This window comes from Trichomonas vaginalis, chromosome IV, assembly GCF_026262505.1.
Source record: "Trichomonas vaginalis G3 chromosome IV, whole genome shotgun sequence".
Lineage (NCBI taxonomy): Eukaryota > Parabasalia > Trichomonadida > Trichomonadidae > Trichomonas > Trichomonas vaginalis.
Window position 1 is genome coordinate 21,009,660 of NC_067206.1, and position 12,325 is coordinate 21,021,984.

Sequence of the window (12,325 nt, forward strand, 5' to 3'; positions counted from 1 at the left end):
CACTTTTTGTTTAGTCTTCTTTTGAAGATTTTACGTTGAATACGAGACAAAACTGCTTTTTCTCAATGAAGTTTACATTTGGCTTTAATGTAATTAAGACTTTTCATGTCACTTTTTGTAAAGTTCATTTTCGGTACGGAACAAATGCATATATTAATGCATTAATTCTAAATGTAATAAATTTTGTATCTTTGAAAATTTCAAAGTTAAAAAAAATTGGACTAATATTATTCGTCTTCAAATGTACTATGCAAATTAAAGTTTTTGGGCTATGGATTCTGTGGGATAAGATTATTGAAATTTTGGATGTTCCTCGAATTGGCCAGAGATTCGAGTGTCAATGCCTTGTTCCATAACATAGTAATTGTGTTTGTGACTGAGCATATTTTTTTCTAAAATATAGAGATTAAAATTGTAAAAATCTTCATTTAAGGAGTTCCTGTTAAATGATTGTGACTTGATTATATTTGTGTCGTTTTTGGTAGTCTCTTTATTCGATTTTGATGAATTTATGTTCGAAATTCGGTATTTAACTAATAAGATTCAGAGTAAAACACTGGAAATCGGATATTCTCTATGCCAATGAACTGGACAATCTGTGTGTTTGGGAGGTGAAATTCCAAATTTTTTTGAAATCCCGAAAATGAAGATCAACCCTTTATTTTTGATTAAGATATTTTACAATTTCAGATTTTTTTGAATACTTTTGATTCGGTTTTGTTAAAAGCATATCAGCTAACTTGTTTTAAAAATCACATATTTTTATGTGGTAAGACGAAATGATGGAAGTGAGGCATATCTCAATATTTTCACCAGATCTTCAGGCATTTAGCATGGATATATAATTGTTATCATGATTTGTATTTAGTAATATTATTTAATCCAACTTATCAAAGCTAAACAAGATAAGAAATGCGTTTTAATTTTTTTTTCAAACAAAATTGAACAAAAAATACACTTAGAAGATATATTTCTTTAAGTTATTTATAGTAATGGAAATAATATGGTATATCTATCATTAACATATAAGCAGATCATACCTCTCTTGTGCCATGCAATTATGAATTAAGAATTTTGTAAATTCAACTGTATATAATAATCTTTTAATTGAAAAACATCATCAGACCAAGAGATGTTAATCATGTGCATCTAATATAATTGTTTTTGTCTAGTGTTGAAAACAGAAATTCATCAAAAGTGACACCTCAGAAAAGCTATAATATTGAATTTTTGGAACTTTTGATAGAGCACGTTTTTAAATATTAATTAAAGTAAATGTATATTTCGTAAAGATTCTTTTTAATAAAAAATAAAATTTTGAAGAAGAACACAAAATCTTCTGAAAAATAATATCACATAAACTCATATTATTTTCTAATATATAACTATTTTATATAAAAATCAAATTCAATGATCTTAAAAGCGAAGGATAAACCTCAAAATTTACGAATATAATGAGTGGGAATATAATGCTTATCTATCATAAAACCATATGAAATATCAATTTTTGCTTTACGCCTAATTTTTGACGACAATTAGCAAAAAATGTTAAATGTTAACACTCAGTCCATTTGAATATGAAAAATAAAATTGACTTTGATTAAATGTTTTTATTTATCATGCAATTCTTCTTGCGACCAAAGATTTGAATAAAATTTCAAAAAATAAGATAGCTTAAAAATAATATACGGTAGTGTTTACTAATAGATGAATAGTATATAAATTCTATTAAAATGGATTTGATCCAAAAAGATATATAAAATTTGATCATAAATAAAATTGTTTAGAAGTCATTTAAAATGATGTAATTATTCAAATTTTGCTAAAACCCATTCCTCTTTGATATATAACTCCCATTTTTGCATTTCTGGCTCGTACCAAAATTTTGAAACTTCGAATAATTCGTTAGGAGTGTAATTACTATTCGTTTTTGGATTAATATCGAGAGATAAATGTGGTGTATTGTTGTATTTTTCAATGAACTGCTGAACTGAGTCCTTGATTTGTTGAATATCATCCAACTCGTCTGGCAAAAACTTTTCTAAGCTTGGCCACAGGCGCTCCACCTTGCCGTTCTGTCTTGGCATATACGGCAAGGTGTGCTTCCAAACTATTCCGTTTTCCTGCATAACCTGGCCGAATTCACCGCGGTTTTCACCGCCGTTATCGGTCCAGATGCAGTAAGGGATAAACTCCTCTAAAAGTTTTCTTAAAATATTCGCTGTTGAGTTGGAAGACTTGTTTTTCAATAATTTAGTTTTGAGAACTTTACGTGTCATATCATTCAATATGGCAAAGAATGGAAAAGAAACATTACCGTGAAGGTAATGAATATCGCAGTGCCATATCAAATTCTTTGATATGGCACGATATTTGGTAGGTGGATCTGCTGGTTTGTAATCTCTTTTTGAAGATAAACCTGATTCCATCATAAATTTTTCCACTTGATGAGGCTTTATTTTTTGTAAATTGTCAAAAATTTGATCTTTTGTCAAATCTTCTATATTTTCAAATTCTTTTGCAATTTCTTCTTTTTCTTTCTCACAATCGGGATTTTGAACAATATTTTGAAACCTTTTAATCAATAAATAAGTTTTTGAAATTCCTCCTTTATATTGTGAAACACAAGAATTAATTAATTGTTTTTGTTCAAATGTTGGTGGATTTGGTTTTCTGCCGCGACTAACTTTTGGTAATTCGATTTCTTGAAGTTGAAATGCTCTTCTTATTGTATTTTCGGCAACATTCAATTTAATTTTACCATTTTCCAATTCAACTTCCTTTCCCACACTTTTGTAATATTCACCTTCTTCTATTCTTCTTTTAGCTTCAAATAGCCATTCTCTGTTTATAGATTTGGCAGTAGTCATAAAAGTGGTCCTTCTTTTGTGATAAGATTCAAATTTGAATGTGGATGATAAATAAAAATCAAAAATAATTGTTATAATTTAAATGAAGAAGTAATTTAAAACGATTTTATTTATGATCAAATTTTATATATTTTTTGGATCAAATCCATTTTAATAGAATTTATATACTATTCATCTATTAGTAAACACTACCGTATATTATTTTTTAAGCTATCTTATTTTTTGAACTTTTATTCAAATCTTTGGTCGCAAGAAGAATTGCATGATAAATAAAAACATTTAATCAAAGTCAATTTTATTTTTCATATTCAAATGGACTGAGTGTTAACATTTAACATTTTTTGCTAATTGTCGTCAAAAATTAGGCGTAAAGCAAAAATTGATATTTCATATGGTTTTATGATAGATAAGCATTATATTCCCACTCATTATATTCGTAAATTTTGAGGTTTATCCTTCGCTTTTAAGATCATTGAATTTGATTTTTATATAAAATAGTTATATATTAGAAAATAATATGAGTTTATGTGATATTATTTTTCAGAAGATTTCATTCTATATGCCTATGAAAAGTACTCTCAAAACTAACTTTTTCCTAATTATAATTAAATCTAGAATATTGTATTATGCTTAGTGTTATTTCATTTTTCTCATTCAATTTAGAATTTACAAATGTCAAAAATTGAGAGCTGTCACTTTTGATGAATTTCTGTTACTTACATAGCATAATAAAAAAATCATTTGTTCTGATTAATATTATCCAATAATAATATATATTCATTTGAATTTAATTAGCTTTTTAAAGCTTAATATTTAATAATATTATTATTCAACATCTTAATAAAATAAGATATATGCTTTATGTCTAATATTTTTGTAGAAATTTCGAGAAATATCAAGTTTCAACATCACTTCACTTCCACCATTTCGTCTTACGAAAGTTTAATTGTATGATTAAATACTTGGCCATTCTAATATTCATCTTTTTGAAATCGATTTTGCTCAATAGGATATGTATTAAAATATTTTTCCAATGCATCCAATAAATTATCCTGCCATTTATTGATATATCAAGAAAGTCGTTTGTGTTTGTTTCTATCGGGGTAATACGATGTGAAAAGTGACAAAAAATATACTATGATTTATATTTCATTGTATAATAAAGTCGAGAAGGGAGTCCTAACCTTAAGAAAGGGCTCTCTTCTCACTTTCTGCTGCAATCTCACTCGAATGCGCTATATACTGCTTCTTTCATTAGAATAGTATATACGCGCACAATACCATGAAGTGCACTTGTCCCACTTTTAATGTTTCTCAAATGCAATGCGGAAGGATGCAATATAGTACTTGGGTATGTTGGATTATGTTAGGAAGGGAACAGGACAAATTTGCCACACGGCACTTTTTTTAAAAAAATTAATGAGCGGAGCGATACTCTGCTGCAGAGCCCAAGCTCCCAATCATTACGAAAGGAGCCTCAGGGCTCCTGAGAATCCATCAGCAGAGGCCTTTTCATTTGGCCTCTGCTGATCAAAGATTCGGCGAAGCCATTCTCGTCTCAGGAGCCCCAAGGCTCCCAATCATTACGAAAGGGAGCCTCAGGCTCCTGAGAATCCATCAGCAGAGGCCTTTTCATTTGGCCTCTGCTGATCAAAGATTCGGCGAAGCCATTCTTCTCAGGAGCCCAAGGCTCCAATCATTACGAAAGGGAGCCTCAGGCTCCTGAGAATCCATCAGTAGAGGCCTTTTCATTTGGCCTCTGCTGATCAAAGATTCGGCGAAGCCATTCTTCGTCTCAGGAGCCCCAAGGCTCCCAATCATTACGAAAGGAGCCTCAGGGCCCTGAAACCTCTTTGAGAAGGTTTTCTTTAAGAAAACCTTCTCAAAGATGATTGTCAGCATTCACTCAAAATCTACCAAGAGTTTCAAAGTTTCAAATCTATCTGAAATGAAGCTTTGAATCTCTTGTATATCTAATTGTAGAGGTACCTTTCAAAATGTCTTCTATTGATTAAATTAATCAGTAAAAGTCATTTTGAAAAGTACATCTCTATAATTGCTATTGAGCATTCACTCGAACCTTGGAGCTCTTGTGTAGTGCATGAAAACTCCAAGATTCTAGAATAAAACATATATCATAGACATAATTTCTTCAAATATAATTTAAGGTTATTTTTTAAAAAATTAGAACAGCGTAATTTAAGGTTATTGAAAAGTGACACTTGACAAATTTATCCCGCACTCTTCAAAAATAAGGAAATTTTGATAAATATCCTCATCGCTATTATCATAAAAGATTCAATATCCCTTTCGATATTTAATGACAAATTTGAAAAGGTGTTTGAAATTCTTTCGGATTTTGTTGAATTTAACCCAAAATTTATTATTAATTGTTTACAAGAAATTTTATTTAACTCTTCTTGTAAAGAAAACTTTGCCAATATTTTGAATGCATTTGAAAATTCCGAGCTTAGAATATATTTGGATGAATGCGAAGATGAAATCGATCCTGAAATTTTTGACTCTCTCAAAAATATGTATTCAATTTTAAATGAATCTAATTCTCATCAATAATAACATATGAATAAAAAATAAATGGATTTAATTTTTTTATCAGTTTCAATAGATTACAGTTATTTTTATTTTCTACAATATCTCATTACCAAATCGTTTTAACTCTTTGTATATCAAGAATAATAATAAGTGACCTGTAATAACCATACTCATAATGGATTAGACCTCAAATTATTTAAAATTCAATTCAATATTATTAAATTACAATTTCTTTTATTCTAATAGATTTTAACTAGCCAATCATGATTACAAATATTGTAGCCTTCATTAACTCATAATATCGAAGAATATAACTTATATTCATGGACAATTGTGATTAATTTCCAATAATATATAAAACCGACTCAAATTAATCATGTTGCATTAGCGCGCATCGATGCTCAATCTACCTGTAGTATTATAAGCTATATATTCCTATTTTCAGCATTAAAATTGTGAATTACGTAATTTGTCATAGTTTTACGTAATTTTAATTTTTTTGATAAGAAAAAAATGACTTAAAAAAACGAGATCACTCATAATCTTTTTCTCAGAAAACTGCAGAGTATACAACAAATGTACTCAAACGTGCATTAAGCACAATACCTGGTCCCATTTCGCTCTATGGACCGATAATGGTACAAAAAATAAAGAAAAATTGCAAAAACGTTCCACTTTTTGAGAGGATGTTTTGCAAAATAATTTTATGGACATCTCTGGAAAGTTTCATTTCAGTTTGATAATATATCCACACCTATATAGAAGAGCCTTGCTGATTTGACCTGAAAGAGCGAAAGTTAGTTTTTGATTTGAAAACCCTGCAATTTAATATTGTTAAGGACTCAATGTAGAAATATGATATAATATCATGTAGAGATCAATCATCTTCCAAAAATCTTCTATGTATGAAAAAAAAATTTGCAAAACGTACCTCTCAAGAAGTGGAACGTTTTGCACACTCTCGAAAATAAAACACAATTTCATTAATTATTATGCGAAAGGGAATTGAACATATTTTTATTCAACCAGATAATCCTCAGGCCAACAGATTTCGCAAAGAGAATTTCCCCAAACAGTAAGATTTTTCAAAAAAAAGAAATATAATGCGAAGAATTAAGATTAATCACCGAAAAAACAACTGATTTTACTTACTTTAATGATTTTGAAGATATGCAAATTATCAGGAAGAAAGCTCAATATAACAAATAAAATAATATTCTAATTTGCAAGAATGGTTTAATGACTACGCACAAATACATAGCCTCATACATATCAACAAAGGTCTTGGTCTCCGAGTCTCAATTTCATCAGAAACCGCTATATGATAACCAAGCTTACTCAGATCTACACATAAATACATAGCCTCATACATATCAACAAACTCTCTACTCTTAAGTTCCAATTCCCAAAATTTTATTTTTATATTTATTGGCAAAAGGTAAAAGTTCCAAATTATCGTATCGTTAATTTTTAATTTGCTTTCAAATTATATTTTTTGTACTTACGTTCAATTTTTATTTTAATAAATTATTATATTAAAATTTCGAAATATTCATAAATACATTCAATTCATATAATAATAGTCAATATCATCGTTTTGAGAAGATCAGATCCTACACAAAAACCATGGAGAGGATTGTATTTTCAATGTATGCCTCTGGTCGAGCACTAAAAGCAAAAGCTAGACAGTTTTTAACCTGTATAATAAAAATGTATCATATATCTTTTGGAAAATAAAAACAAATTTTTATTTATTCAATATTATATAAAAAGGTGTTGATATTGCAGGTTTTTCAGTATGTTTTCCATCCCAATAAAACTCAATATTAATCGATATATCTGAAAAATACGAGGTGTCAAAGTGGTGAATTTCACCTCACTTCGTTTTGCTCCATTAAATTGACTCAATTTCATCCCTTTGCTGAGAATTTTGTATTTGGAGGATAATAATCTAAATAATTCGAAATATTTTTACAATAACTATCAGTGCTTGATTTAATGTTTGAATTTGATTGCTTCAAATTGCGCAATTTTAAGTAATTCGGCGTCAGATGTTAATTTTTTGCAAGAAGAATTAAATATATATGTGGGATTTGGTATTGCGTTTGATGTTTTGTTTGTTAATTCGTTGGATAAGGCTTTATCTGGTTCCACGGATGAATACCATACTGATGCATTGACTTAATCACAAGCATCAATTAAAATTCTTACAATTTTTAACCTTGGTTTTGGGGTATTTGATAAATTATCTTGCTCATATGTGTAAAGCGGAACATATTTTAACCTGTTATTCTTTGATCTCAAAGATGCTGCACATCCTACATCAAATAACTGGAGAACTACTGTGCAGTAAGCTGGAAATGTCAAGAGTTCAATTCTGAAGAGACTCAAAAGTTTGCAAGTAAAATAACTTACTCGGCTGATATGATTATCACCGAATACGATATTATGCTGAGCTGCTGTGATAGCATCAAGACTTGAGCGATATCTCTGGATTTCGATAATAAAAGTTAAATTAAAGATATCCCATATCTTCTTTGTCATCCATCCATAAGATTGTCCTGTAAGGAATGCTCTCACGGAGCGGAGTTCCTGTGAACAATTTTATATTCCTGGAACAATAATAAATGGTTTCATCCGGTATCCTTCAGAATTATATGGAAGATACTAGTAACAAGCACAAATTCATGCTCTTCTTTGGTTAAAGGAGGGTTGCTTTCAGTGCAGATAACTTTGTAACGCTTTGATGAAGCAGAGATGTTTCATAAATACTCCACTTATTCCATGGATCAACTGCCGTATACTGAAATTAATGTAAGAAGTTAGCAACTGTTGCGTGTTACAGTACTTTGCTCGTTTTTCCTCATTTTCTTTTGAGCTTTTGATCTCAATGTTGAGATCAGAGCAAACTCTGTTTAACCATGATCTTGAGGGGAATATACTTCTAGCGAAGTAAACAATTCTTTTCCTCTTGTTGGAAATTCGTCTGGATGAACAAGGCCAGCTAGATATAAAGCTCTGCTGTATCTATACTCCAGTAATTCGTAGGCAATCTGATAAGCTTCGATTACCTTTTCACATGCAAGACCTTTTGCTCTTTGATTGATTTCACCATAAAAATCAAGTAATTCGACCTCTGAAAGATACGATGGTTCTCCACCATTACATGTGGTTGTCCATACATTTTCCGCAATTGTATGTCGCAACTCTGCAGTTATTGAATCATCGCGTTCCATGTGAAATTCATCTTTGTTATCAGTGTAGCACTTTTGTTTAGTCTTCTTTGAAGATTTTACGTTGAATACGAGACAAAACTGCTTTTTCTCAATGAAGTTTACATTTGGCTTTAATGTAATTAAGACTTTTCATGTCACTTTTTGTAAAGTTCATTTTCGGTACGGAACAAATGCATATATTAATGCATTAATTCTAAAAATTAAATTTTGTATTTTGAAAATTTCAAAGTTAAAAAAAATTGGACTAATATTATTCGTCTTCAAATGTACTATGCAAATTAAAGTTTTTGGGCTATGGATTCTGTGGATAAGATTATTGAAATTTTGGATGTTCCTCGAATTGGCCAGAGATTCGAGTGTCAATGCCTTGTTCCATAACATAGTAATTGTGTTTGTGACTGAGCATATTTTTCTAAAATATAGAGATTAAAATTGTAAAAATCTTCATTTAAGGAGTTCCTGTTAAATGATTGTGACTTGATTATATTTGTGTCGTTTTGGTAGTCTCTTTATTCGATTTTGATGAATTTATGTTCGAAATTCGGTATTTAACTAATAAGATTCAGAGTAAAACACTGGAAATCGGATATTCTCTATGCCAATGAACTGGACAATCTGTGTGTTTTGGGAGGAGAAATTCCAAATTTTTTTGAAATCCCGAAAATGAAGATCAACCCTTTATTTTTGATTAAGATATTTTACAATTTCAGATTTTTTTGAATACTTTTGATTCGGTTTTGTTAAAAGCATATCAGCTAACTTGTTTTAAAAATCACATATTTTTATGTGGTAAGACGAAATGATGGAAGTGAGGCATATCTCAATATTTTCACCAGATCTTCAGGCATTTAGCATGGATATATAATTGTTATCATGATTTGTATTTAGTAATATTATTTAATCCAACTTATCAAAGCTAAACAAGATAAGAAATGCGTTTTAATTTTTTTTTCAAACAAAATTGAACAAAAAATACACTTAGAAGATATATTTCTTTAAGTTATTTATAGTAATGGAAATAATATGGTATATCTATCATTAACATATAAGCAGATCATACCTCTCTTGTGCCATGCAATTATGAATTAAGAATTTTGTAAATTCAACTGTATATAATAATCTTTTAATTGAAAAACATCATCAGACCAAGAGATGTTAATCATGTGCATCTAATATAATTGTTTTTGTCTAGTGTTGAAAACAGAAATTCATCAAAAGTGACACCTCAGAAAAGCTATAATATTGAATTTTTGGAACTTTTGATAGAGCACGTTTTTAAATATTAATTAAAGTAAATGTATATTTCGTAAAGATTCTTTTTAATAAAAAATAAAATTTTGAAGAAGAACACAAAATCTTCTGAAAAATAATATCACATAAACTCATATTATTTTCTAATATATAACTATTTTATATAAAAATCAAATTCAATGATCTTAAAAGCGAAGGATAAACCTCAAAATTTACGAATATAATGAGTGGGAATATAATGCTTATCTATCATAAAACCATATGAAATATCAATTTTTGCTTTACGCCTAATTTTTGACGACAATTAGCAAAAAATGTTAAATGTTAACACTCAGTCCATTTGAATATGAAAAATAAAATTGACTTTGATTAAATGTTTTATTTATCATGCAATTCTTCTTGCGACCAAAGATTTGAATAAAAGTTCAAAAATAAGATAGCTTAAAAATAATATACGGTAGTGTTTACTAATAGATGAATAGTATATAAATTCTATTAAAATGGATTGATCCAAAAAATATATAAAATTTATCATAAATAAAATTGTTTAGAAGTCATTTAAAATGATGTAATTATTCAAATTTTGCTAAAACCCATTCCTCTTGATATATAACTCCCATTTTTGCATTTCTGGCTCGTACCAAAATTTTGAAACTTCGAATAATTCGTTAGGAGTGTAATTACTATTCGTTTTGGATTAATATCGAGAGATAAATGTGGTGTATTGTTGTATTTTCAATGAACTGCTGAACTGAGTCCTTGATTTGTTGAATATCATCCAACTCGTCTGGCAAAAACTTTTCTAAGCTTGCCACAGCGCTCCACCTTGCCGTTCTGTCTTGGCATATACGGCAAGGTGTGCTTCCAAACTATTCCGTTTCCTGCATAACCTGCCGAATTCACCGCGGTTTTCACCCCGTTATCGGTCCAGATGCAGTAAGGATAAACTCCTCTAAAAGTTTTCTTAAAATATTCGCTGTTGAGTTGGAAGACTTGTTTTCAATAATTTAGTTTTGAGAACTTTACGTGTCATATCATTCAATATGGCAAAGAATGGAAAAGAACATTACGTGAAGTAATGAATATCGCAGTGCCATATCAAATTCTTTGATATGGCACGATATTTGGTAGGTGATCTGCTGTTTGTAATCTCTTTTTGAAGATAAACCTGATTCCATCATAAATTTTTCCACTTGATGAGGCTTTATTTTTTGTAAATTGTCAAAAATTTGATCTTTTGTCAAATCTTCTATATTTTCAAATTCTTTTGCAATTTCTTCTTTTTCTTTCTCACAATCGGATTTTGAACAATATTTTGAAACCTTTTAATCAATAAATAAGTTTTTGAAATTCCTCCTTTATATTGTGAAACACAAGAATTAATTAATTGTTTTTGTTCAAATGTTGGTGGATTTGGTTTTCTGCCGCGACTAACTTTTGGTAATTCGATTTCTTGAAGTTGAAATGCTCTTCTTATTGTATTTTCGCAACATTCAATTTAATTTACCATTTTCCAATTCAACTTCCTTTCCCACACTTTTGTAATATTCACCTTCTTCTATTCTTCTTTTAGCTTCAAATAGCCATTCTCTGTTTATAGATTTGGCAGTAGTCATAAAAGTGGTCCTTCTTTTGTGATAAGATTCAAATTTGAATGTGGATGATAAATAAAAATCAAAAATAATTGTTATAATTTAAATGAAGAAGTAATTTAAAACGATTTTATTATGATCAAATTTTATATATTTTTTTGGATCAAATCCATTTTAATAGAATTTATATACTATTCATCTATTAGTAAACACTACCGTATATTATTTTTTAAGCTATCTTATTTTTTGAACTTTTATTCAAATCTTTGTCGCAAGAAGAATTGCATGATAAATAAAAACATTTAATCAAAGTCAATTTTATTTTCATATTCAAATGGACTGAGTGTTAACATTTAACATTTTTGCTAATTGTCGTCAAAAATTAGGCGTAAAGCAAAAATTGATATTTCATATGGTTTTATGATAGATAAGCATTATATTCCCACTCATTATATTCGTAAATTTTGAGTTTATCCTTCGCTTTTAAGATCATTGAATTTGATTTTTATATAAAATAGTTATATATTAGAAATAATATGAGTTTATGTGATATTATTTTTCAGAAGATTTCATTCTATATGCCTATGAAAAGTACTCTCAAAACTAACTTTTCCTAATTATAATTAAATCTAGAATATTGTATTATGCTTAGTGTTATTTCATTTTTCTCATTCAATTTAGAATTTACAAATGTCAAAAATTGAGAGCTGTCACTTTTGATGAATTTCTGTTTATTACATAGCATTAATAAAAAAATCATTTGTTCTGATTAATATTTATCCAATAATAATATATATTCATTTTGAATTTAATTAGCTTTTTT

General features: G+C 28.9%; 1 protein-coding gene across 1 annotated transcript, besides 11 other annotated features; it reads right to left on the reverse strand.

Annotated features, from left to right (window-relative positions):
- Positions 1-1,172: 1,172 nt before the first annotated feature.
- Positions 1,173-1,210: a mobile genetic element.
- Positions 1,173-1,210: a terminal%2Cinverted (terminal inverted repeat of Banshee-A3 transposon ID:TVAGG3_0138660).
- Positions 1,211-1,811: 601 nt separating this feature from the next.
- Positions 1,812-2,870: a mobile genetic element.
- A 682-nt stretch (positions 2,871-3,552) lies between these two features.
- Positions 3,553-3,584: a mobile genetic element.
- Positions 3,553-3,584: a terminal%2Cinverted (terminal inverted repeat of Banshee-A3 transposon ID:TVAGG3_0138680).
- Positions 3,585-4,243: 659 nt separating this feature from the next.
- Positions 4,244-4,277: a terminal%2Cinverted (terminal inverted repeat of MuDR-4N1_TV transposon ID:TVAGG3_0138690).
- Positions 4,244-5,114: a mobile genetic element.
- Positions 5,115-8,338: 3,224 nt separating this feature from the next.
- TVAGG3_0138700 (uncharacterized protein) lies at positions 8,339-8,659 on the reverse strand (the record flags this gene model as incomplete). The annotated part of the gene is made up of 1 exon (XM_051224200.1): positions 8,339-8,659. The coding sequence occupies one exon, from the start codon at positions 8,657-8,659 to the stop codon at positions 8,339-8,341; it is 321 nt and encodes a 106-aa protein (XP_051109186.1).
- Positions 8,660-9,851: 1,192 nt separating this feature from the next.
- Positions 9,852-9,889: a mobile genetic element.
- Positions 9,852-9,889: a terminal%2Cinverted (terminal inverted repeat of Banshee-A3 transposon ID:TVAGG3_0138710).
- A 2,313-nt stretch (positions 9,890-12,202) lies between these two features.
- Positions 12,203-12,239: a mobile genetic element.
- Positions 12,203-12,239: a terminal%2Cinverted (terminal inverted repeat of Banshee-A3 transposon ID:TVAGG3_0138720).
- Positions 12,240-12,325: the final 86 nt, after the last annotated feature.